The following is a 27,135-nucleotide window of genomic DNA, read 5'->3' on the forward strand; positions in this document are numbered from 1 at the left end:
AGAAATGCACTGTGGGTTTCAGCAAGTTGGGTGATATTGGACAGTGTTGCGGGGGACAGCTGGGGGCACCTGATGTCAGCTTCCTACTCATCCTTGTTTCCCACTTGTAGGACAGGAGCAGTTGGCATGCTCCCATGCTCTCCGCAGGTCCCTGATCCCTGCCATACACCCCCTTCTGTGACACCCTGGTGTTCAGGCCTTACCACTCCCACCTCATCCCCATCACGGGGACGTCAGCAGGAAGAGCTAACGCCGGGCCCCAATAGGCAAGGCACGCCATGGGGACCGTGCGAGAGCTGGTGGCACAGCCTAGGAGCAGGCCACGCTCTGCAGATGGCCAACTCTGCTCCGGACACCTTCCATAGGGGATGAAAAGCCAAGCCACTTCCTCCAGGCCCCACAAGCCAGCCGACAGCAGTCCCTGTGCCAAGAGAAGCTCCTGGCATGGTCCTGTCATTCCCACCTGCTCTCTGAGGGGCCTGGGACTGAAAAGTCAGCAGGAGAAACTACCTACTCTGTGCTTTACTTTTATTTTTTAAGGAGACAGTATACATGTGTCACTTTTTCTCTAGGCTCCAAGCTAGGCTCAACAGCCTTACTACTCCCCTCCCCGTTCCTGGCCCAGCTCTCTGGACTTGATCATAAAGGACGCTGCGCTGTGGCGTGGGAGTGGGCAAGAGGGCTGGTCCCCCTGACTGCCACCTGCTTGCAGTTCATGGACCAGCATGTCCGGGCATTTTCCTTGGGACAGAGCTGTTAGCTAATCAGTGCCCCTTCTCTGCATGGGATTGAGATTAAAGCTGCAATCAGTGCTGTGGCCAGTTTCGTGGCTCTGAGCCCCTGGGGCTCCTGATTGAAGGAAACGGCCCAGCTTCTGGAAGGGGGGTCCGCTTCCCTCCAGCTCTCCCAGGATAACCTCCCTGTGGAGGGAAATCTGGAGGAGCCTGGCTTCTACTTGTTGAGAAGCGAAGTTAATGCCAAGCAAAAAGGGCTTTTTTCTTCCCCCTGGCAGGGGACAGGGTACCCCTTTCTGGGGCAACCTTTGGGGCTTACATGTATACACACTTTCCCCATCACTCACTCTCACTGCTTCCTCCCCTGCTTTCCAGGACTCTGGACTAGGAATCAGGAGACCGGCTCTTCTCCTTGTCGGATGGTATTTGGGGGCGATGGACTGCTTGGGTCATCAACTGTGTGGTCTTGAGCAAGTTACTCAACTTCTCTGAGTCTTAAGTTCTTTTTTTTTAAGGTTTTATTTATGGGGCACCTGGGTGGCTCAGTGGGTTAAGCATCTGCCCTCGGCTCAGGTCATGATGCCAGGGTCCTGGGATCGAGCCCCACATCACTCTCTCTGCTCTCCCTGTGTGCTCCCTTGGTGAGTCTGCTTCTCCCTCTCTGTGTCCTCCCCCTCTCTATCTATTTGAGAGAGAGAGAGAGTTGCAAGGGGAACGGTAGCAGAGGGAGAGGGACAAGCAGACTCCACATTGAGCTCGGAACCCAAAATGGGGCTCGATCTCAGGACCCTGAGATCATGACCTAGGCTGAAACCAAGAGCCGACGCTCCACAGGCTGAGCTGCCCAGGCCCCCAAATTCCTTATTTTTAAATGAGGATGATAATGCCACCTTCTTCCCTGGGCTGCTCGGAGGACTGTGTACGGGGTAAAGCATGGTGTACCTGACATCTAGCCAAAGCCCAGGTCCTGTTCACTTTTCTTTCTGTCATCCTCTCCCTACTCCTGGAGGAACTGCAGCAGGCCGCTAACTATTATCCTGCTTCTCCATTTCCTCACCTGCACATTGTGAATAATAGTGCATTTGGAAGCACTTTGCAAATGCCAGAAACTTCTGAGTACTTAAGCCCACTGTGTTGGCAGATGCCTTTGAGGGGAACATACGCGGAGAGACAGGGAAGCCATGGAGCACTCGCGGGCAGTGGGGCAGCGGCTGAGGGTGACAGAGGGAAGCACATGACTGAATGGGAAGAAATAAAACGGGCCAACCTGACCTAAAGGGGTTAAGACCCCTCAAACCAATACCAGTGGTTTTGCAAGGCTCCCAGGAGACCTCAGCTCTCTGGGGCCGCTCCAGGAGGGCAGATCTCGGTACTGCTGGCCCCTGTGGTTTCCAAGGAGACAGGACGGTCACAGCCTCGTGCTGGACGGATGGCAGATGTGTAAATATTTGTTGATGAAGAGATTATAGCCCGTTTCTTTCACAGTGGTAAGGAGAGGGGGCCGCAGCACCGGGGAGAAGCTGGAGAAGGAACTCCTGGATGTTTCCAGAACCCCATTTATGCACCTTCAGCTAATGGAAAACTAGTCTGCTCTCCTGAACAGGCTGCAAGGGCAGACCTTCTCCCAGAGGGCATTCTCCCTCAGGCCAGGAAATGCCAAGAGGCCAATGGGAGAAGGGCAGGCTCTGCCGCTCTCCCACAAGCTCCTGCGGAAAAGGGCGGGCGCTGTGTTTGCAGGGGAGGGAACCTGGGTGTCTCAGAGTCGTCACGATGCCTATCGATGTGAACTATAAATAGGGTCCGTTAAATTAAGTTCAACATCACTACTTTATTTATTTTTTAATTTTTTAAAAAGATTTTATTTATTTATTTGACAGACAGAGATCGCAAGTAGGCAGAAAGGCAGGCAGAGAGAGAGGAGGAAGCAGGCTCCCTGCGGAGCAGAGAGCCTGATGCGGGACTCGATCCCAGGACCCTGGGATCATAACCTGAGCTGAAGGCAGAGGCTTTAACCCACTGAGCCACCCAGGCGCCCAACAACATCACTACTTTAGATTGAAATATTTTTAATCCATTTTGTTCAAAGTTGATGCAGACTGGTTTCCCAGAAAGCCAACTGTGAGATAGACAATGTTGCGCAAGAGTGTTATTGGGACACGCTCTTGGGATCAACACCGATGGAGAGGAAGGAAGGAATTGGGATTGGGCAGAGGGCAAAGTTGAGCTACGATGCTCTGGAGAGGTCTGGACATGGGGTGACCTTCCACAGCTGTCCTGATTTGGAAGACCAAGCCCTCCTGCTGTTCACCTTGATGGAGGAAAACTACCCACCTTCTCACTTCTGACCAGAGCTGCGCCCGTTAACATGTGTCCATGCCAGCCTCAAAGATGACACTTTACGCTGAAGTTTGAGCCCCTGGTCCAACTCTCGGAACTATCTGCTCCTCCAAATAAATTTGATTTTTAAGTTTTAGGCACTTCCCGGAGCCAACAAGAAAGACTTTCAGGGCACGTGTGGGTTTAGGAGATAGAACACAGCTCTGAAGACAGCAGGAGGGACTCTGTGCTGCAGAGAAGAGCCATTTCCTTTTCATTTCCAGAAGCATCTGCCCGGCCCCGCGGGGCCTGGGGCAGCTCCTAGAGCCCATCTCTCACCTTGCTTGAACTTTCTAGTCTCATGAGGTCTAGTGACCTCTTCTCAGAATAAAGACTTTATAGAAATACAATTTTATAGGAATACAGTTTTACAGAAATAAAAACAGGATACAGAGTCTTACAAAGAAAAGTAACTATACTTAAATTCAGGTAGTTAAAATTTTTTTTAATTTTTGATTTAGAAATGGTAGGCACTGGTGCCCCCTTCAAGGTACTCAGGATGGGGTACACTGCTTCGTTCCTGCAGGCCTGTCTCCCTGTCCTCGTAAACCAGGGGTCCAGATTCTCCCGAACTTTCAGAGGCCGGTTTTTGGCTGCCCCCTGACTCCTCTCCAGGCCCTGACCTGCACCCGACAATGCTGGCCAATGCCTCGTGCGGAGTAGACCCCAAGGGACCGATGTGAAACTCAGGAAAAGCACCATTGGAAGGTCGGCCTGCCTGATGTAGCCACCAGTGCCCCAAACAAGCCAAGGGGACTCTTGGATTATTTGGCCCCTGCCCGCCACCCCTGGGATGGGCTGTGATGTAGCCTCAGTCTTCATTCCGGGCGTGCACATGGCACAAGCAGGAAAATCATTCTGTCATGGGAAGATTCCAGGACTCCTCCCAGCAGCCGTTCTGCTTCTCTGTTTTGGGATTTTTCTGGGAGGCTCAGGACCCCTCTATGCTCAGGCCCCTGCCATCTGGCCAGGCCAGTGGGCTCCCTGGGCTGTGTGACTCCTGGTCTGCTCTCTCGCAGTCTCTGTACTTGGCTCCACTGGGCCCTGAAGGAGGGCACGGCTCCCTTCACTTCTGTTGTGCTTGACTGACGTGGGTCCTGGAATCGAGGTGTGGGCGGGTCGCCAAAGTCCTAGAGGACCTGAGCCGTCAGTCCACTCTGCCTTGAAGGTATCTTTCTCTTAGAGACATGCAATAAGTTGATACAGATGGAATATTTGTATCCTCCCCAAATTCTTAGGGGAAGTCCTGTCCTCAGTGTGAGGACATCCGGGGGTGGGGCATTAGGGTGCTGATTAGGTCATAAGGGAGCCTCGCGAATGGGATTCCTGCCTTTAAAAAAGAGACAGCAGAGACCTCCCTTGTCGCTTCTACCGTGTGACAAGGTGAAAACAGCCATTTATGAACCAGGAGGCTGGACCTCAGCAGACACCGAATCTGCCGGCACCTTGAGCTTGGATAGCAGCCTCCAGAACCAGGAGAAAGACATTTGTGGCTTAAGCCGCCGAGTCTCCAGTACTTTTGTTAGAGCAGCCTTAAGGGACTGAGACATAAATTCTCTACTTTACTCACAAAACACACAAACAAAAGCCCACAGACTTTGAGTAAAGTGCACTGACCTTCAGCTCAGCAGACACGCACCACATGTTCTTGAACTTGGCTGAGGGACACAGGGTCCGGAGGATGGTGGGGATTCCGGTTCTCCGGGAAGCGGAGGCCAGGGTGGGATGAGCCTGCAGAGATTGATTTATGGGGGAAAGGTCCGTGAAGGATAAACGTGGGGGGAGCGGCAGGCGAGGGGCCCCTCACGCCCGATGCTGGTTACTCACCCGTAGAAGGCAAGGGGAAAGGAGACTTGGGTGGAGAGACCTTGGGCGCCGCCCAGAGATAGTCCTGGTCAGGCCAGTGGAAGGTCCTAGAGTGAAGGTTGCCCAGTCGAAGCCAGGGAGGAGTGGCTGGGGCACGAGCTCTGTGGGAGCCAGACAGGTGAAGCAGGTAGAGACTGTCACCCCCGGCCAGACAGGTGAAGCAGGCGGAGACTGTCACCCCCGGCCAGACAGGTGAAGCAGGCGGAGACTGTCACCCCCGGCCCCCGCCCTCTCCCCAGCAGCACTTTCCCTCAAACAGGCATCTCGACAGGGAGCTCCTGACCGTTGTCGTGAAGGGAAATGAAGGATTCTCGCTTGGCTGCTTGCCTCCTGGTCCACAGGCTGGACCACTATGTACTCCAGATCTTCTATTATTGCTTAAAAATAGGCAATGGCTCCTCTTTGCATACAGTCTTCCGACTCCTTAATAAAGCACCAAGGCCAGTCACTGCGGGGCCTTCTCCCTGTTCTCTCAGCAACAGTTCCTGTGCCGAAACCCAGGGATTTCAGGTGTGGTCTTCAGCACATACTGTTCCAGGGGAGCAGGACCTTGTTTGCTCTGTGACGAGCACACACTGTCCGGTGTCACCTGGTCCTAGCAGGTATTTACAGGGGACACTCCTGTGAATCCAAGTTCCTGCACTTAGGGATGGTATGACTCTACGGCCCTGCACACACGTCCTCTCCTCTGCGGTCTCCTGAGCACCACAGACACGAACTCCCCCTCCCCACTGCGGTCCGCTGACAAGCGACGTCGGCTCGATCACCCGGTATACGGCTGTTAGCTCACGGAGGGCCATATTTGCCCTCATGTTTCTCCTACTTTGACAGCCATGAGAGACATTAGAGCTGTCCTCTCCCATGGGCATTGATGCCAGCAGAGCTACAATGGAAAACTACTTCACCTGTCTTCACAGAATCTCTTGCAGTGGCAGGAAACCATTTGGTCCACATTTCCTGGCCCTCAGTCTATGCCAGCTGTGTGTGCAGTTGCGGGGGTGGGGGACAGTCATGTCCCACAAGCCCCAACTGGTAGGATTCTTCTTGCCAACAGTCAACCACACAGCTTGTAAATTCAAAACATTCATCGCTCACGCTTGCCCCCCTTACAAGACCCTTGATTTGAGGTAACAGGAAGTGGAGCAGACTCATAAACTTTTGATTAATTTCATTTTTTTCCCCAAAGGTGAAAGCAGGCACTGCACTAGCAAGCTATATTTATTATGAGTCTAACAGGTTTGGTTATCTGGGGTCTGTGCTCATTCTGGATTTTAGAAATAAGAACAAAGTTCATTACCACAAGCCAATCCTAACTTTAAAAAAGTAACCAGAGGGGCGCCTGGGTGGTGCCATTGGTTGTGTGTCCGACTTTTGGTTTCAGCTCAGGTTATGATCTCAGGGTCGTGAGATCGAGCCCCGCATCAGGCTCCACGCTCAGCAGGGAGTCTGCAGGGGATTCTCTCTCCCTCTTCCTCTCCCCCTCCACCCCTCCTCCTGTTCTCTAAAATAAACCTTTGAAGAAAAAAAAAGTAACCAAAGGAGGTCAAAATGCCACTTGTAAAATCTTTTTATTGATATAAATATACATATGAATAAAATACCTCAGCCTGTAATTTAAGTGAATATTTGTGAAATGTCTTAAAAAGAGTAGTATTTTGATTTTTTACAGGGGTCAAAGTATTCTTTCTTCAAGTCATACATTAAAAGCTAATATGCAGACAGAAATTAAAGGCCTTTGAAAATCACAAATATTCATAAAACTTCATTCCAATCAACTATGTACATTAACCCGGGCACATGGCAGTGTCAGCCGTGGGCCTCTTTCACTCTGTTCCTCGCTGTGCTTACTGACGGTCCTGCAACGGTCACCGACCAAATTTAAATGTACAATTCCACATCAGGAAGGAAGAAGTTCCCCATGGGAGAATGTAAAAACCATAGCCGAGATCTAATATATATAATTTATACAAATTATTTATTAGTGTGCTCTGTTAATATACTCACAATGTGCAATTGCATACATCAAGAATAAATCTATCGAGTCAAGTGCAGATGTGACACGGGTACCCACGGCAGTGCCCCACGGTCAGCCGATGGTGTTACCTGCGTGAGTTATGTGTCCAGTTCCTCTGTTTACTTCCCCAAACTCATCCTGCAGGGCAAACTGTAGCTGCCTCAGAGAAAATTCAAGTAGGATGCATGGAGAGTTGCTGGCATTCACTGAAGGCAGATGAAGAAATGCTTCAAACTCAAATCCAAGGTGGGGAGAAGACCCCTCAATGGGTCCATTTCTGTTTTCAAAAAGTAAGTAAAGGAGAAAGAAAAGAAAAAAGCACCAAGAGAAGAGCGTCGGAAGTAGGAAGAGGTGCTGCCCTTGATTCCCCTCTGACGGCTAACCGAGCACCCTGTGCCGTTGGCACGGGGGACCTTTACACAAAGATAAACTCTTTTTCCGCTTCTTCACCAGAGTCGCTGGACTTGCCGCCTTGGCGGCCATCTTTACTGGATGACCACTGCTTCTGTTCTTGATACTCCTGGGGCTGCTGGCCCCAGCTTCTCCTTGAAACTGAAACAGAAAGGGAAGGGGGTCATTATAATTGAGGAACAAGGTACAGTCAATGGCCTGACCAGTAATGGGGTGAGATGCAGGGGCTCCAAGAGGCAGGAGGGCTTGGGGGGGGAGTGGACACAGAAACAATTCACCAACTACGTGTAGAGACTCGAGACGAAAATTAAGAAAAAAAAAAAAAAACACAACAGAAAGAAAAACAAAAGAAGAAAACATAAAAAGCCCAGTCTATGAGAGGGTAAACCTCTCACAGCTGTGGCTGCGAATCTGGGGGTAAGGATGGTGGAAGAGAAGGGGCTCCTCTGACCCCTCACGCCCCTTGTGTGGCCGAGAGAACAAGACAAAGCCCGGTGGAGGTGTGGCCAGACAGATGTCCCTCATGATGCCTTCTGCCACCATCTAGAGTTAGCTTGCCTCTGCTCTGGGGCCAGGACTTGAGGAAGGGCCCAGCAACTGTGGTGAGACCTTTCCAAGCCTTGGCAAACCTTGTTCTTACTCTCTAGGAAGACAACCATTTAAAGTCTTGTCAAAGGAATGAATACCACTGATGGTGCAATCAACTCTTTTGGAACTAGCTTCTGGAAAACAGGCGTGCCAGGACTGTTCCCTGCTCTGATCACATATAAACATGAAGGATCCCGAGACTTGACAAGGCAATGGTGGTAGACCAGTTGCCTGAACGGAGCCTTGGGTACCAGTCATGTCAGACAGGCTCCGCTCTACGATTCTGCTCCTCACAGCTACTCTGGAAGACAGGTTTTGTAAATGTGGAATCTGGGTTGACACTGGACATCTCTCTTGGGTCTCTCTTGGGTCACTTGGATGGCTCATTCGGTTGAGCATCTGACTCTTGGTTTTGGCTCAGGTCATGACCTCAGGGTCCTGAGATCAAGCCCCTCATCAGGCTCTGCATTCAGTGGAGTCTGCTGGAGATTCTTTCTTGCTCTGCCCCTCCCCCTGCTCATATGCCCTCTCTCTAAAACAAATAAAATCTTAAAAAAATAAACTGACTCTCTCCTTCAAAGACCCTGTTCTTTACAACTACAGCACAGCTTCACTGGTACCACACATCTAGCGTACAGATCCCACTTAATTAAAAATACCAAGCCACAGGCAGGTTAAGCAACTGACTGAACCACCCAGGGGTCCCCCAAATGAGTAATTTTTAAAAATGTGACTTCTTTATACCTAACACCTCAGATGGAAAAGTGATAGAGAAACATCACAACTGATTTTATTTTTTAGCTTGAATCGTGTAAAAAAAAATAAATGTCCTTTGATAGTTGTCAACAAATCAGTTTTGGGGAAAAAGGTAAAATAGGTTTCTATACATAGCTTGTCCTTTATCACAAAATCAATATGACAGTAATACACAAAGAGTCCTCTCAATTCTCAACTTTTGCGTGTGCAATATGCACAGGAGCGGGTTTACAGTATCTTCATTGCGAGGGCACTTTGCAATAATCTGACCCCCAAATAGAGCATTACTAGGGCAATCTTGCTAGAAAATTCTAGTGATTCCCTCTTAAAACAAAAGTGACTTTTTCCTGTCAGGTGACTCAAAAATAAATTTCCAACACTACAGGTTCAAAAGAAGAAATAAACATGGTGATACACTGCTTTTTGTCTTCAAAGCAAACATACTGGCTCGAATTCTTAGATTCAAAAGGTTTTCATCCCTCCCAGTAGTTTAGCTTCCTAAAAATCCCGGGCCTAATTCATGTTCTGTGACATCAGAGTACTCTCTAAGAATGGAGAAATTCATGCCATCAACAATGTTTATGTCACAGGTAAAAACAGAGCACCACGGACCAAGGTCGCTGGGGCATAGCCAATGAAATTCAGGGAGATCTCACATAGGAGTCTTCCTGCAGAAAGCGGACTATCCTTTGATGTCCTTCAATCCACATCCAAGTGACAATGATTTTGAGTCCTCCAGGGCTAGGGTCAGGGCGGGGGACGGAGTACAGAAAGATACAGCAAACACTGGTTAACAGGCTGGGTTTTAGGTTGGTGATGTGGACTTAGTACCAGTCACGAAGGCACGAATTTTAATTTGTCCAACACAGTCCCTGAGACAAATAACACGGTCTTTCTAGGGGCCCGACAAAACAGTTCACTAAGGCAGTGACACTGTTTAAAATTTCATTCTAAGGCCCCTGGGTGGCTCAGTGTTACGCATCTGCCTTCAGCTCAGGTCATGATCCCAGGGTCCTTGGATTGAGGCCTGCATCCGGCTCCCTGCTCAGCAGGGAGTCTGCTTCTCCCTTTCGCTCCCCCGCCCTCCCAGCTCTCTCTCTCTCTCTCTCAAATAAATAAAAAGTCTTTTAAAAAGTCCACTCTAGGGATGCCTGGGTGGCGCAGTTGGTTGGACGACTGCCTTCGGCTCAGGGCGTGATCCTGGAGTCCCGGGATCGAGTCCCACATCGGGCTCCCAGCTCCATGGGGAGTCTGCTTCGCTCTCTGACCTTCTCCTCGCTCATGCTCTCTCTCACTGTCTCTCTCTCTCAAATAAATAAATAAAATCTTAAAAAAAAAAAAAAGTCCACTCTAAAAATATTCACTCTCACTGAATAAACTCTAACATTTGTGAATATAATCATGAAACTAGCTGGCATTTCCTTGGCGTTGTCGGGAGGCCCGTGAGCAGACAAGAGACCAAAGGAGGTGAGATCAGGGAACGAGAATCTGACACGTAGCCAATCCGCTCACTCTCCCAGACTCCTGCCTTCTCATCAGCCCAGAGCACGGGTGCCAACAACTTTGTAGGCAGAATGTTCTTTGTCAAGTTTGTTTTCCAGTACTCTGGCACCAACTGTTTTGGTTACATATAATTAGGATGCTGACTGCAATGATATTGAAGTAGGTCTGGTCAAACCTCCCGCTAATGAACAGTCCAAATAAGATTATGTCTGCTTGAAACTTAGAACTCTGGAAATCATTTTAAAATATTTATAAAATCCAGGCTTTTTTTTTTTCCTTTTCTTTAAAACTAATTTAGATGAACCTTCTGCTAGGCAGCCCGATGTAATGCCTGACTTTACGCACGATAAAAAAGAAAAATCAGATTGTTTCACTCCACTTCTTCAATGCAAGTAGCCGTGAAGCCAACATGTTAGGGCATCTCCATACGTGTCATCTATGCACGAGTTTACTGCCATCCCACGTACCATTAAAATGATAAAAAATACTTGTGTAACTGAACAGGTAATTTATTCAACACAAACGCTTCGTGTATACTCACCTCCCATCTACAGTGCCAATGACTGGTGCAGAGAGGCTCAAACATGAAATCTGTCATTCTTGAGATATTTTGACTTTGCATAAATACACACACACACATACATGCTCAAATACATGTATACACATATACATGTGCTAATTTTAAAGCTTCCAAAATGTGCATATAAATTCAGAATTTGAAAACTGGAGCTTTTCTCCACTTTAAGCTCCATGAGCATTCATATTTCCCAGGAGGAAAACATGATGACCTTAAAAATAATATTCAGTAGCCGGCCCTGATTTTTTTTTTAAATGTTTTCTGGTAAGAGCCAAAATTGCAGACCAACTGTTAATTTTTTTTTTTTTTCAAGAACTTTTAGGGGTAGTAGAATCCAGATCTGGTGGAAAAAAAAAAAAAAGGTAAAACAGAGCACCAGCTTACAGACCATAAGCCAAAGCTGGGTACTGGTTGGCTCTGGGTTGGATTATGGAAGAAGCAGGTGACAGATAAAAGGAATGTCAGAAGAAGACGGCCTGTACAAACAGGATACGTTGTGACACACACAAAGCCAAAACCACCTATTTTCTTCAAGAAAATAGGACACACTCTAATGACAACATCACAGCTTATCATTAAACTCAAGACAGGAAAGGGGATGAAATTCAAAAGTGACAGAGAGTTCCAGTAAAAGAAAAGGAAGCATTTTATACCTGTCAAGTCAAAACGAAATAGCCACATAATTAAAACAGTAATCATGGTAAAACTACGCAGCATGCTTTGAGAACAACAGCCTCTGTTTGTTACATGGTACTTGATTTAGGAAAAGAAAAAAGCTGTTTTAGCATCAACAAAGTTGCTCATGAAGGATTTAGAGGAAGGCACACAGCACGTGTGACAGCATCGCTCTGCCGAATGCCATTTGTTAGCCAGGAACTAACTATTCAGAAAGCAGACTGCTTTGCGGTTCTCAAGGATGAAGACAGGAGTTGGCACTAACAAAACAAAATTCAAATCTCTGACATTAAATGACTTTAATTGAAGCTCCCGTAAAAATTACATTTTGGGGGGTTCCCATCTGTATTTCAAGAAACTGAGGCAGAAAAGCAAATACAAGATGGTCCTGTTGAATTCCATGAAACTTGGATGCAGCCCACGATGGTGAGGACTGTAGGCTGAAGAGGTCATGGAAAAATCTGCAAAGGGCACAGAATTCCTTGCCTTCCGATGATTTGGTTTATGCCCGTCATCAGCCTCTTTTCACTATCTCAGGGCCTTCCTGCAGGTTCAGTGTGGTCCTGGGGGCAGTCTCGGTGTGTGTGCTGTGTGAAGTGTTTTCAGTGGCTTCTCAAAAGCAGGGACAATGTGTCACCTCAAGCTGCCTTCTTCCTGAGAGAAGTCAACTGATACAATAGTTCAAATGCAAATTTTCAAACTCTAGAAACATCTGTGTAACCTCATCAGAAGAGGCCACACAGAGACAGAGCTCCTGTTTCAACAGACTCTAAGAAGAACTCTACCTCTCTTCAGAAAATGTCTTAGGCATTCATTGCTTTAATTTTTCTACCGCTTGAACAGATTTTCTGGAAAATATCAGAGGCAATCTCTTACAGAGAGAAGAGTTATTGTAAGCATGTGTCTATTGTAAGTTATCGTAAGGATGTGTCTACAAGCAAACACACAGGAAATCCATGTGTGCGCACGTGCGCGAGTGTGTGTGCCAATAAGACTTTATGTACAAAAACAATGGGTCATAGTGTTTGTTTGTTTGATTGATTATAGGGTCAACCACAGTAGTGTCTGGGGCATCACTGGTATTTATTTATTTTAAATTTTTAATTGAAGTATGGTTGACCTAGTAGTTTCAGGAAATCCTCTAAAAGTTTCTCTAGGTAGGGCACGTGCTACCTGCTGGCCCAGGCAGAACGTTCGTATGTGACCTATGCTGTGGATGGCGTCCTTCACTCCATCTGGTCCACCCCAGCAACTAGCTGGTGTGTGCCAGATCTCCAGGCAAGTCAGAGCTTATGGCTCATCCAACCGCACTGGCCAAGAAAGCTGGCTCCAAAGGTAGTTGCCCGTGGGGCACCAGTAGGTGCTTTTTTGTCGTCGTTTTGGTTTTTAAGCCTCTGTCAAGGGAAGTTCTCAAAGACAGTGGTCCCCGTTTGAGCCATCGTAGGGGACTCAGTGGGTTGTTAAGCTGGAGGGTGGGTCACGAGAGTCAGACTATCAGCTAAGGAAGTGCTGGAGTTCGAGAATGGCTTCTCCTTTTGCAATAAAAAAGAGTTAGCCCCATAATAAGATCATGCCCACTGACTTGCTGTCCAGGGCGCTAAGAAGGCTGTGAGGGGCCCGGCCGTGCCTTCGTCACTGGGACTCTAAGCTCACTCACATGCTAACTGCCCCATAGAGTTTTACAGGAAGACAAGTGCCCTGTTTCAAGGGAAGAAGTATTTCCAAGGAATCTCACTCATCAGGATATTTTATGTATCTTTTTTTCTTTTATGATACAAAGACGCCCTTTCAGATTTTTCCAGGTAAGTTTATAAAAAGTGATCAGCCAGGAAGATCATCAGTACTGAGTCACAGAAAACATGTCTCCTCTCCGGATCAGCTACGCTTGCTCTAACATCGCCCCTGCTGGAGATTAAAGCCGACTGGAAATCTGTCTCCTTTTTTGTCTCCTGGGACTCTTCGGCTGCACTGAACATGGCAGAGTTTACCATTTACCACAGTGTCCAACGGAAGACAGGTGCCAACGAGTTGTAAAGTTGAATAAACTGTTCTCCGAGGTTGAAAAGTTAATTGGTACTTTTTCTGTCTCCCTAAGGGGTCCTCAAATGTCCCAGGAGAGGTCGTGGGCATGGTGTGAGGTCTGCCTTTAGTCCTGGCTTTTTATGGCTCCTTTCCCAAAAGAGTGTAAGGTAAGGCGTTACGGCCAATACTCGAGAAAGGCAGAAACTGTGTTACTCTCAGAATTTCTGATCCGATCCCAATTACAATCTAACAGAAGAGTAGAGAGATCGAGACAACAGGAGGTATGACCCCAAATATAAAAATGAACCTACATGGTCACAAAATTTTGAAAGGACAAGTCACCCTACTCCAAAGTAACTTGATCCTCCTCCTGACGGTTTCTGAATTTAGACTTTTAAGTTCATATATATTTTTTTTTTTTCTTTTTACTCCAAAGGGAAGGACCATCCTGTTGCCATTTAGGAAAAAGAAAAAACACAAAAAAAGCAGTTGTCCGAATTAATCCCTGGACTGGTTCTGGGAGAGAAGTTACTCAATTAAAGTTCGGTTTTGTTAGTGCCAGTCCGGAAGCTTTGGGTCAGCGAGGGATGATAACCGAAGGCTCTAACCATTTGTTGGCTGTGACTTCCTGTGCCCAATTGCATTCACTTCCTCTTCTGCAATGGTGGAGTACAGTTTTGAAGATCTTTTCCCTCCACTGGAAGGCTTGTCACTGTCATGATCTGAATGTCTTTTGTAATAATCTCCTCTTTGCACTACTGAGGAAAAGGGATTCGTTTTACCCTTTATATTAGCAAATACATCACTGTGTTGACAATAATGTTAACGACTGTTAGGATGAAAAATTAAATATCAGAGAACCCACCCCACTTAGGATTTAAGGAACCTACAGTGTTGGGCCTGCCCAGATACACCATCACCTACAGAATTCAACAGCCAACATTATGGAAATGTGGTGCAAAAATGAGGTGAGCTCTGAGTCTGCCCCCCCCAGGGGTGCTAACAAAAGGCCCCCCGTGTTATCACTTCTGATTCCAGGATGGATTAACGAAAATCACATTCACTATGGAACAAACCAGAAGAATCATAGCAATTTACCTGTTTCAGAAATTAGTTGGGCACGCTAGTCCAAAGGGAGGCACAGAACAAGGAAATGAAGTAACCAGCATGAATAATGCACAAGAAAACAGGAATGAGAACATCAGGAGTATTTTCTAAAGAAAAAGACAAGGCTCGCGAGCGGCTATCATTCCTGGGCCGGCAGAGCTGGGGAGCTGATAAACAAACAGGTCGGACTCTTATCACCTTGGGCAGACTTTACATACTCCTCTCAGATGCACGCATATTTTCAGTCCAATTTCAATACCAAGTGACAACCACAGTGATCTCTGTGGTTAACTCATTGTGGATCCCCGGGCAAAACTCTCCAGGCCCTACCTAGAAAGATGGGGGCATGCATCACCCTCGGTGTTCCCTCTAGAGGGAGAATGAGGAAGGGTGTCAAACGTCTGCCCCAGAGCTCGGAAACGTCTGAGGGGCAAAGACGTTGCTCAGGGACCCGGAGCAGGCCAGGGCTCGCTGGTATTCACCCACTTGAACCAGGGGCGCCATGACACCCATTTTCAGCTCAGGAGGCTAGTGGCTTCCTCGCGGCCTTGTTTTCGTCGTCTGGGCATCTAGCACACATAGCTTTTCATAAAAGTGGAGCAATTTCCAGAACTTCCTTACAGGTCACGATGCGAAGTCGGCAGTCACAGAAAGAAGGGAAGACGAGGATAGGCATGGGGGAGGGGCTGCCCGGGACGCTTGCTGCCGGCTCATGGGTCCGACTGGCCACCAACCAAGGTTCTGCCCTCTACGCCAAGACTTCCGAGGGCTACGGCTATCACAGCAAATCTGTGTTTGTCCTTTCCATGTAAACAGACTCTCGGCACCGGTTACCTCTCCTGGCTTTCAGTGCTCTGCTTGACATGAGTGTTCTATCAGCTTTGGTCCAAACCCTACCTTCTTTTATCTATAGCCCACAGGTTGTGCGTGAAGCCTGTACCCACCAAATGAATCCCCAGAACGGAGAGAAGAAAGCAGGCAATGTTTTTCTTTTTTTTCTGAATTATTATTATTCTCCCAAGCCACAAAGATAGTACTCAGAAATACTTTCTATTAACTTCAACACGAGACTACCATTAATAACAGAAAAGAGGCCAGGGCGGGAAGATGTCAGAGCCTGAAGGGTCAAGGAATTCCACAGCCATCAGGCCTCTACAAGAAAACCAAGCAGCTTCAAACCATAACAGGCGCCATCCGGTCATGCGTGATGACTCATGTGGCTCTGGAACGTCCTTACAGGTGGGGGCTTCAAGACAGCAATTATATAACTCTGTATGAAGGACAGAACCCAACCGTCCATAGTGTTTTTAACAGATTGAGCGAAGTGGGGAGGGGCGGCAGAGAGGAATGGTAGGTTGCCGAACACGTCTCGCCTCCACTGCTCAGGGAGAGGGCAGCCAAGTCCCCGCATATCTTGCTCTGCTCCAACCCCAGCAAATCAGGAGCAGCCAACTGGGGACAATGATTTCCCGAGGGTGTCCTTGCAGGTGCCACGCTTGTGAAAATAAGGAATGCATGACCTCATGATTGAGCAAGCAGGAGGAGCTGCCAGGTCTCTTGGGCCTGCGGGGGCTGCCTGCGATCATTCACAACCGGGGGGAGCTTTTCTGGGAAATAATGGGACCTAGAGTTCTACATGTCCCCGCGATGAGGCACAACATATTTAAGGCACTCCTTAACTGCTGGGAGCCCGTGCAGGAGCACCTAGTGATTATAAAGAAGTTAAACCTTGGCTTCGGGTGTCTGGTATATTTTCACTCATTGTGTATGGTCTTTCATTGAGATCCAGAATCATCAGAAATGTCGATTCAAGTTTCTGAATGGGAAAACTGCTCTGGTTCCAAAAGTTTAGTCCAAGGGATGCTGATTTAAACTCTAAGGTATTAGTTGAGTCCAAGATTAACTCCTTTCTCTTGAAAGGACTCTCCTTGGAGAAAGCGGACGTACCGGAAACATTTCTTACCTTCCTGGGAAAATGTCCTGGGACTAGGCTGGGGGCTACTCTGGCCATCTCTCTCCTTGTCTGATGGAACTTTCTTCAGAACAGGCGGAAGAAGAGCGATTTTAGGGGAGCCAGAGCTGGATGGAGAGTCTGGGATGTCCTCTGGAGAGACACAAACGCATGAATCAAACTGTTCCACAGACCGGATTCCGAAAACATAAGCCAGGCTAATCTTTAAATACGAACGGCCAGTGATTTTTTAAAAGCGTTGTAGAACTTTTTTGGCCAAAACCCAAGTTTTGTGTTCCTGCAGGTAACATCTACAAACAGTAGGGGGAAAAGTAATTAAAACTTAGGAAAGGTTAAAATCTCTAAAAATCACAGATGTGAATTTATCTTGTAGACACAGAATTTCAATGAGCTGGTATTTGAAAATTATGCTCTAAGTGAACTCCATGTTCCTTTTGCCTCAGACACAGAGGCGGCTGGATATTCCTCAAACATGTGACATTGATAACCCTCCTCCTTCTACCTGCTGCGGAGTCCAGTGAAGCGGTCACGAAATACACACGAACATATGCACGTAGGAACATGGGTGCGCGCACCTATATAGACCGAGACCACTAAGAATAACTTCGCATCCCAGACTTTTAGAACTGGAAGGACTTCGGTGATCCCTGGACAAATGAAGAGATTAACAGATGACCCGCTGAAAGAAAACGACAACGTTGCTAGGATGTGCAGGCCAGTCTCTTCATTCTAAAGGTTGTACTCTCTCACTTTAACTGAAAGGATGTCCTGAACCGCTCTCCTTCCTCTGCTCTGTGGCTGGCAAGGCTATCTGAACTCGGCATGTGTGCGTGCGTGCACAAAGACGACAATTTTCAGTCAGGCTCTGTTCAGCCTTCTACTTCCGATTCAACTCTCCTACGTGCTCCACTGGATGAAGAGGATATGAAAGAGCTCCCCGCTCGAACAGTCTCTCAGGGTTGTGGAGAGGAAACGAGCGGACCGGGAAGTGCCTGCTGACTTCTCAAGCGCTAGTCTTGATACAGTCAGTGCTAAGGAACAAATGAACACACTGAACAAATAAATTGAAGAGAGAAGCTCCTTGAGACAGAATACCGGGAATCCAGCTAATCTGACATTCAGAATTCCCAACTGAGGAGCCAAAGTACTGTACGAGCTAGGTCCGTTTTGTAAGAGCCCTTCCCTTATCACAGACTAGAGCTACACCTTGTCGATGAAAATACCGGCCTGATTTTGAGTAGTCATTTAAAACAATTCTTCCAATTATTATTATTATTTTTTGGTTTCATTCTCCGCACTCTTTATATTATGACGATACTCTGTGTGCACCAAGAAATGTTCCGTGTTTCCCAACATAACAAACTTCGGTCTGTAAAACGGTCTGAGCAGACTTAGGATGCTCGAAGAGATCTGCTCCAAGGGTCAGAGGCCTGACGTGACCCCAGGGTCCCTCTGCGGCTGTGCTTTGGAGACCATGCACTGGGTTTCTTGAGGGATGACTGGGCTGTGGAGACCGGCAAGCATTAACCAGCTGGCCGCTTGGTGAACAAGACACGTTTGAGGGAAAATGGGAAAGACCCACAGTGGAATGAATCCACAGTGGGATTCCCCACAGTGGAAGGTGCGTGGGACGCTGCCTTTTTTCTCATTGCACCCAGTCCTCTGCGTGTGGATGAATGACTGTGGTGAGCTGCGTGTCTGTCTTTCTAGCACCCACGCCTACGGGGAGGAGGCTGGTGGGAGTGGTCACCCTGGGGGTGTCCCAGCGTCTGGCTGCTGCTCACCAGCTGTGGGACTTGTCCAACTGAGGGTCCTCACCGTCCACAGGTGTGGTGGGGACATATGGAGTTTACACACGTAGAACACTTAGAACAGCGCTTGACACAGTGTTTGGTTAATATCAGCAGGGATGGCGGTGCTGAGGATACTCTGACCCTCTGCACCTTTACCCTTACTTGCCTACTTACGACAAGGGAAGACAATGAAGAGGTTCTATGAGGTTCATTACATTATCCATTTTACTTTTGTTAATGTTTAAAAATTCTCATAGTAGGCCATTGGGGGAAGAAAAAGAGAAAAAAGAGATAAAAAAAGAAAAAAAGAATAAAGGGGGAAAAAGAAAAAAAAAAAAAAGGCTGAGAGGGAAGAGCAGTTGTAGGAAAGAAAAAAAGGCAGAGTCTAATCCATTTCTAAGTTTCTTCTACCAGTAGATTTTCTAAACAAGAGTCAGCAAACTGCTTCTGGAAAGGGCCAAACAGTAAATATCTCAGGCCTGCAGGCCAAACGGCCTCGGTCACAACAGCTCTGTTCTGCCGTGTGAGAGCCGAGCGGCGGGACATAATATGGAGACAGGTGGCCTGGCCACATGCCGCCAGCATTTCATTTACAGAAACAGGCCCATGGATGGCCAAGCCATGTTCTAAACCCAAAATATTTCACGTACTATGGGGCAAAAAGAGGAGAACTTACACTCTCCCTATTTACTGCCTGCATCCTTATGCAGGGCCTCCCGAAGGGTGTGTAGACCCTTGAGGCCGTTCTCAGGAAGCTCAGAGAGGCCCTGCAGTGGGCCAGCGCAACCCAGGGCTGCCCTCTCATGTGGCCCTCTAACCTGTGGCCTGAAGGCAGGGGCAGTCTCTGAGGCCCTGCGCCTGGGTGTTGAATAAAGAAACTCGTCAGGGGCGCCTGGGGGGCTCGTGGGTTCAGTGTCTGCCTTCAGCTCAGGTCATGATCCCAGGGTCCTGAGATCGAGCCCTGCATCGGGCTCCTTGCTCAGCAGAGAGCCTGCTTCTCCCTCTGCCTGTGTCTGCGGTTCTGCCTGCTTGCGCTGTCAAATAAGTAAATAAACAAAATCTTAAAAAAAAAAAAAGAAAATTAATTCTTTAGCCTTTGTCCCTGTTGAAACTGCTGGCAGGTTTCTCTGAGCCCTCCTGCAGACCCCTGTGCCCATGATCATTGGCAGCTCCCGAACTGTGGGTAGAGTCGCAATCCAGGGAGCCCCGGAAACCGCCTGACCCGGGGGTCACCCCCTGCCCAGCAGAACCCTTACCTGGCCGCGAGGCAGTTCTTGGTTTCTGTGGGATGGTGGGCCGCGCCGCCAGGCTGGGTTTGGGGGACTGCAGCGGGGGCTTCGGGCTCGTTGGAGTGCTGGAAGAGCTCCGCGACCTGGGGCCCACGTCCGCTTTGGGCTCCGCTTTGGCGTTCTTCTCGGGTGTTCCCACACCAAAGCGGCTCTCCGCGACACCTGGGTGCAGCTTAGGCACTGCGATGAGAATGGGGACAAAGAGCACACTTGAAACTCAGAGGAGAAAGAAACGGATCATTCATAGCTAGGAGAGGTCTGGTACAAACTGCCGTAATCTTTTCCCATACTTTCTCATCACAGGAACATCCATATGGAAGCACGTCGTTCCAGCATGCTTGTAGACTCGAACACGCTGGAAGACTACACTTCTTTGTGGAAAAGCAATGAACTTGGTGGTGCTCTTCCGATCGCTCCTGACTATTCCACAGATGGCAAGCGTCAAGTTCAAGCGTGTCGGTGTCCTGCAGGCCAAACGGCCTCGGACGGAGAGCACGCAGGGCTGAAGGCATTGGAAGCACTCAGCTCTTTCTCAGATGTGGCACGAGGTGCAGGTACAGGAACGACCAACCACAGGTGCCTTGGTTCTGGATAATCATGAGCAGGAAGGGGTCTGGCTATGGGTCCCCAGCAAGGAGAGCTACACTGATGCCCAGAACCTCCCACTTAGAACCTCCCAATCACACAAACAGCTTCCGGATGTCATCCTCATCCCACCCCTGCTGGTTGAACATGAGCTACCTTCCAGCTCTTACATAAAGATACCCAAGCTCAACCCAGGACTTTGAAGCAGCAAAGCCAGGTTCCTGACATGTCATTTGTAAGTTACTCTTCAGTTCCCTTCAAACATGTCTTACTCTTTTACTACACCTGAAAAGTCAGAGGACCAAAGGGTAGTGGACATTCATGCTGAAAGAACATTCTTTCATCTCAAACAAATGGGCTACCTTCCACCTCCTGAGTGTGACTGATTGGACACATTGGACATGGCCCTGTCTTCCCCCTACTCCTCAGATGCCCACAGTTTGGGAGTTTTCCTCAAAGACACTTCTTCCCTCTGGGAAATTGGAGAAGGTGCCCTGTGCTGGCACACAGCTAGCAGGGCGGGAGACATGGCCCAGGCAGAGCGACATGGCATCCAGGGGAAAGCTGACAACCCACAACACAGGGCCCCATTCTCCTCTCATTCTAATATTTCTTCTGTCAATCATGTGTGATTCCTGGAACCGGACAGGAAGTGTTTTTCCTTAGAGGGTGATGGTCTTACCTGCCCCACCTCCATCCAGACGTTCTGTGCTGCCCAAGGCCAGGCTGGAGGATTCCTGAGAGATGGCCTCATTCCCAAGCTTCTGAAAAATTCAAGCACACAGTCCCAGGAAAGTATATCTTTATTTAAGATGTAAGAAAAAGAGGGGCACCTGGGTGGCTCAGTGGGTTACGCCTCTGCCTTTGGCTCGGGTCGTGGTCTTAGGGTCCTGGGATTGAGCCCCACGTTGGGCTCTTTGCTCAGCGGGGAGCCCGCTTCCCCCTCTCTCTTGCCTGCTTCTCTGCCTACTTGTGATCTCTCTGTGTGTGTCAAATAAATAAATAAAATCTTTAAAAAAAATGTAAGAAAAAGAACATAAGCAGATCATAAATGACAACAAATAATGGCCCCTTTACTATTCTCACACTGACTGTGTCCCGCCTCTTCTGTCTCCCTTAGCTGCCTTCTGGAACAAAGCTTGAATGAGCAGGTTCTGTTCTGTGTTCACAGCTGGGGCTCTGGGGTCCGGAGAGTGGTCAGTCCCTCAGAATGTTCCCCTGGGGTGACAGGTGCGCGGGCTCAGGGAAGCTAGGAGGCTTGGGGACAGTTCCAGTTTCCGGTGGGGGTTTCCTGTGGGGATACCTCGATGGCTCCGCAGCCCCTGATGCTCCAGGCAGCAGGGGCACGGACACTCTGCAAGTTGACGGACCCTCTCTCCAAGTTGAGTTCCCCAAATCAAATTTTAAAAGTAGTGGAAACCTTTTCAACTTAACTGTGTAAGATAGGCAAAAAGGGGCCTAGAGCCAGCAGGGCCTTCCCTGTCACTGACACAGAACCACAGGACACAAATCTATTGTTTAATCTACTGGCCATGGATGAACAGAATTAACTGTAAAAACCCCAAAATGGGCACCTGGGTGGCTCAGCGGGTTAAGTGTCTGCTTTGGGCTCAGGTCATGATTTCAGGGTCTTGGGATCGAGTCCCACACTGCGCTCCCTGCTCAGCAGGGGAGCCTGCTTCTCCCTCTGCCCCTCCTGCTCAGGCTCTCTCTCGCAAAAATAAAAGACTTTCGAAAAGAAAAAGAAAAAGACCCAGAGCTCTAGGCAAAGGGGTCTGTGATAGCAAAAGGGGGTGAGGTTAGAGGCCGTTGTCTACGGGAAGGAGCAGGAACTCATGAAGCTAGGCCTCTGCCTCTTCCTTACGGTGCAGAGAGCCCACCTAAAAGGGGGGGCATCTAGATCCAAAAAGTTACCTGAAATGGAACATCTACGGTTGGCTTAATAAGGCCCAAGTTCCCCAGTGACAAAGACGATCTGCATCTGCTTCCCATTCAAAACCACAACACAGCTGGGCAGGTAGACCGGGAGGCTGATGACGTTTGGCCTGTCACTTCCCGCTGGGGGCATACACTTCCAACAAACCTGAGCAGCACAGAGCGGCTGCCGCTTCCCAGCTTCTCACTATTTGTGATGCTCTACGAGGAGTTATCGGAGACTCAGATCAGAGCTGCCTCATCTACCACATGTACCGGTCGGCCACGGCCAGACCCTGGCACAGATCGCCACCCCACAGCCCCGACCCCAAGGTAGCAGGTGTCCCGGGCTCCCTCAGCACGACGACGTTAGCTCCTTCGCGGAAGGTGGCTTAGCAGGTCTCCGAGGAGGAATGTGCACACAGGTTCCATGTATAGAACGTGCACATTGTTTGGCGTCACGGAGGAAACGGGATTCCCAAGGAAAGGAAGCCCCGTTTCAGGGTCCCAGGCAAGCCCTCAGTTCCCACGGGGCAGAGAGGCACGAAGTCCCCGCCTGGACCAGCAGGGGGCACGCGAGCCTGGGAACAGAGCCCCGCCCAGAGGCGGGGCCTAAGCAACACCCCGCCCCCATCTCCTGGCCTCCAGAAGGCAGGGCCACATGCTCCTGTGCTCAGACACAGGTAAGAAGGTGTGCTGCTTAACCATGGCCAGGCCCAGGCTGTGACTAGCAAGCCACCAGCGCATGAATCCAAGGGGACACCGGCTTTCGGGCGTGTGAGTGCTGGGCTGGGCTCTGAAAGCCAGGGCCTCCTCACACTTTGCACCCGGGTGCCCCGCTTACTCCATTTAATATATAATCCGAGGAGTTGTGTTTTCTTTTTCCTTCCCGGCTTTCTGAGGAAGTTAATAGGTATCAAAAACGACAGGGTGGAATAAGGATAAAATACTGTGACATCCATTGTCTTTGAGTGCCAGCAGCTGAGGAGGTGGCCCCCAAGAAAAGATGGGGGCTCTCTGCATTCAGTACTTGTTACTCGCCTTTGTTAATAAAAGAGAAGTGCCATGTGTTCACTTCACGGCTCTTTTCCTTTAAATACATGTATTATATGTGAATAGTGCAAAGAAAATTATTCAAGAGTGAAGACACCATAAATTTTAGCAACAGTATACTGACCAATGGGGCTTATGCTGCTTTTATGAAGAATACAGTCATTTTAGGGGAAAATATTTTTATACTAATTTTTTAAAGTTTGATTGTTTTTAAGAGAGCAAGTTCATGAGGCAGGGGAGGGACAGTAGGGGCAGAGAGAGAATCTCAAGCAGACTCCCTGCGCAGTGCAGAGCCCAATGGGATCAATCCCATGACCCTGAGATCATGACGTGAGCCAAAATCACGACTCAGATGCTTGACTAACTGAGCCACCCAGCTGTCCCTTATACTAATTTTTGAAAATCCTTCCTATTTTATTATTCTGATAGAATACTCCTGACCAGTTTCAATTTCCAATTCAGGCATTGTAGGTAACCCTACAATGTAGGTAACCCTACAACGGCCTCTAAGTGTTCAAGTGAAGGAAGAGTTACACATCTCCCTTTAAACCAAAACCTAGAAATGACTAAGCTTCATGAGAAGGCATGTCGAAAGCCCAGACAGGCTCAAGGCCAGGTCTCTTGTGCCAAGGAGTTACCCAAGTTGGGAATGCAAAGGAAAAGTCCTTGAAGTAAATGAGAAGTGTTATTCCAGTGAACACATGAATGGTTAAGAAAGCAAAACATCCGGCTCTCTGCTAAGCGGGGAGCCTGCTTCCCCCTTTCTCTCTGCCTGTCTCTCTGCCTACTTGTGATCTCTGTCAAATAAATAAATAAAAAATCTTTAAAAAAAAAAAGAAAGCAAAACATACTTATGGCTCACGTGGAGACAGTTTGAGCAGTCTGGACAGAAGATCACACCGGCCACAACTACCCTTAAGTCAAAGCCTCATCCAGAGCAAGGCCCTGACTCTCCAGCTCCATGAAGGCCTGAGGGAGGTGAAGATGCTGCAGAAAAAAAGTTTGAAGCTAGCGGAGGGCAGGGGTGTCATGAAGTTGAAGAAGTTCCAGAACAGAAAAATGCAAGGTGAGGCAGCAGGTGCTGATGGAGAAGCTGCAGCAATTTCTCCAGAAGATCGAGCTGAGAGAGTTAATGAGGGTGGCTACACTAGGAAACAGACAGTGTAGACAAACAGCCTTCTTTTGGAAGAAGATGCCATCTAGGACTTCCACAGCTAGAGCGGAGAAGTCAGCGCCTGCCTTCAAAGCTTCAGAGGACAGGCTGACCTTCTTAGGGCCTAATGCAGCTGCTGATTCTAAGTTGGAGCCAATGCTCAGTCCTTCGAAACTCCCAGGGCCCTTAGGAACGGTGCTAAAGCGACCTAGAAGTGAATGACCGACAAAGCTTGGAGGATAGCACATCCGTTCATAACATGGTTTACTGAATATTTTAGGCCCACTGTTGAGACCTGCTGCTCAGAATAAAAGATTCCTTTCAAAACATTACTGCTCATTGACAATGCACCTGGTCACCTGAGCGCGCACTGTGGTTGGCTGTTTTCATGCCTGCTGACACAGTATCCATTCCGCAGTCCACGGATCAAGGAGTCCTTTCAACTTTCGAGTCTTACTATGTAAGAAATTCATTCTATAAGGCTAATGCTGCCATAGACAGTGCTTCCCCTGATGGGTCTGGGAAAGTCAACTGAAAAACCTTCTAGAAAAGATATGACATTCTAAATGCTATTCAGAACATTTGTGATTTATGGAAGAGGTCAAAAACCCAGCACGAACAGACTTTGGAAGATGGTCACTCCCACCCTCGTGGAGGACGTGGAAGGGTCCCTGACTCCAGGGGAGGAAGTCCCTGCGGGTGTGGTGGAAACAGCAAGAGAGCTGGAAGGGGAGCCTGAAGAGGGGACAGCGTGGCTGCCATCTTGGGATCAGACCTGAATGAATGAGGATGTACTTTTGACACATGAGCGAAGCATGTGGTTTCTTGAGACGGGATCTACTCCTGGGGAAGACGGGGTGATGATTATTGGAACGACAACAGAGGATTTACATTATAACATAAACTTAGTTGAGAAGGCACCAGTTTGGTTTGAGAGGGTTCACTCCAATGCGAAAGCAGCTCTGTTGTGGGTCAGATGCTGTCCAACAGCATTGCACGCTACAGAGAAATCATCGGTGAGGGGGAGAGTTAATCAATGTGGCCAACTTCACTGTTGTCTTATTTTAAGACACTGCCACAGCCATCCCCACCCTGGAGCAACTGCCACCCTCATAGGTCAGCAGCCATCAACATGGAGGCAGGAACCCCCACCAGCAAGCGCAGATGATCGTATTTTTTATCGATAAAATAGTTAAAAATAATAAGGTAGGTACAATGGCTTTTTTAGACACAATGACAGTCACATACTCAACAGACTACAGTATGGTATAAACATGATTTTCTATGTACTGGGAAACCCCTAAATCCATTTGACGTGCTTTACTGTGATATTTCCCTTATTGTGTTGGTCTGGAACTGAACCTGTGACATCTCTGGGGTCAACCAGATGGGGGTCCCCATCTCTGGGGAACAACGTGACATTGTTCTAAATAGGCACAAGATGGCGCTAGGAGCTCGTTACTGTAAGCCTTCAACACCTAAGACCTAAACCACAGGAATGTTGTCACTCCGAGTCAATTTATGTATCCAATCCAACATGCATGGAAAAAACCCTCCAGCACGTCCCATCTTTCTACCAAAAAGCAGCTGTTCATCCATGAAAAAAGTGATAAAATAAGCAGCTCATTAGTGAAAACAGCAGTTCATTGTTGTAAGAAATTCTATAAAATGGATTGAAATTTAAACATTTCCTTGGGCGTGTGACTCACCAGTGATGTGGTCACAGTGCTTATTCAGAATTCTGACCAGTGAATTAGCAGAATACAGTCAAGTGGTCCTGCCCTCTGCACCCTCCTCAGCCTTCCATAAGGGTCAATGAGTAAGTTAGCAGAGATCTGTCATGAGAAAATTGCTGGGTAACTACTGTGCTGGTAGGAGAACTACGGCAAACAGTTGTAAAGTCATGTGGGATGCAGGATTTAATGAAAAAATAATCAGCTGTTAAGCCATATGAAACCCCTCCACACCTTGGTATATAATACAGTTTACGAGTAACTTTCTAAAAATCAACGGGTCATTGGGGTGAACCATTTATTCTCATACTTCAAATAAGACAGATAAGCAATTTTCCTTTCTTGGGGAAACCCAGTTACGTAGATGAAAAAGAGCTCAGATACACATGCAAAACCCAAAACCCGGGCTAACATGGGTATGTTGATCTTAGCGATCACAATAAAGCTATAATCTTTCAAGTAGCTACAAGAGAAAGGAGAGATAATGGAAGAAAAAACACCACAATGTCTATTTTAAAAGATATGCGAAGGATAAATGATATATTAAGTCAGATTTTGGGAGGACTGGGCAATTTTGAAATGATCAAGCTTTTCTTGAAGCAATCCACAATATATCTCATTGATCAAGTATTTAATTAATTCTAACAGAACACCTTTACTTTTTTTCCCTTTTGACTTTAAAATCTGAAACAGAGCAAGGAATTTTTAGGTTTGGAAAGCGGAACTCTGAGAAAACTGAAAAGGAGATCTATTTCTATATAATTAGAATCTGGTTTCAGTATTTTTTTTTTAAGGTTTTTTAAAATTTTTAGGTAATCTCTACACCTGACGTGGGGTTTGAACTCACAACCATGAGATCAAGAGTTGCATGTTCTACTGACGGAGCCAGCCAGGCACCCCCATAGTTTTGGTATCTTTATTAGCCTCTATCCGTTGTTTCTGGTCACGCTCAGGTCTCATCTTGGATTCAACAGACTGGTGCTCTCCCCAGCTGTGTGCATTTCCAGGCATTGG

At 48.0% G+C, this 27,135-nt stretch overlaps 1 protein-coding gene across 7 annotated transcripts in view; it reads right to left on the minus strand.

Moving 5' to 3' along the window:
• Window positions 1-6,525: 6,525 nt before the first annotated feature.
• Window positions 6,526-27,135, minus strand: part of CARMIL1 (capping protein regulator and myosin 1 linker 1) — a 299,080-nt gene continuing 278,470 nt past the window's right edge. For 2 of the 7 annotated variants that reach the window (XM_044260141.1, XM_044260128.1), the window contains 5 exons: window positions 20,951-21,032; window positions 19,651-19,863; window positions 16,593-16,733; window positions 14,131-14,280; window positions 6,526-7,542 (listed from right to left, as the gene is read on the minus strand). In XM_044260141.1, the coding sequence (XP_044116076.1) occupies window positions 7,406-7,542; window positions 14,131-14,280; window positions 16,593-16,733; window positions 19,651-19,863; window positions 20,951-21,032 (723 nt within the window). In that variant the 3' untranslated portion in view covers window positions 6,526-7,405. Of the gene's footprint in view, window positions 7,543-14,130; window positions 14,281-14,620; window positions 14,646-16,592; window positions 16,734-19,650; window positions 19,864-20,950; window positions 21,033-27,135 lie in introns of those variants that run through there. The other 5 variants (XM_044260155.1, XM_044260148.1, XM_044260134.1 and 2 more) reach the window with 4 other exon arrangements.

The sequence above is a fragment of the Neovison vison genome, chromosome 1, assembly GCF_020171115.1.
Source record: "Neovison vison isolate M4711 chromosome 1, ASM_NN_V1, whole genome shotgun sequence".
NCBI classification, from domain to species: Eukaryota; Metazoa; Chordata; class Mammalia; order Carnivora; family Mustelidae; genus Neogale; species Neogale vison.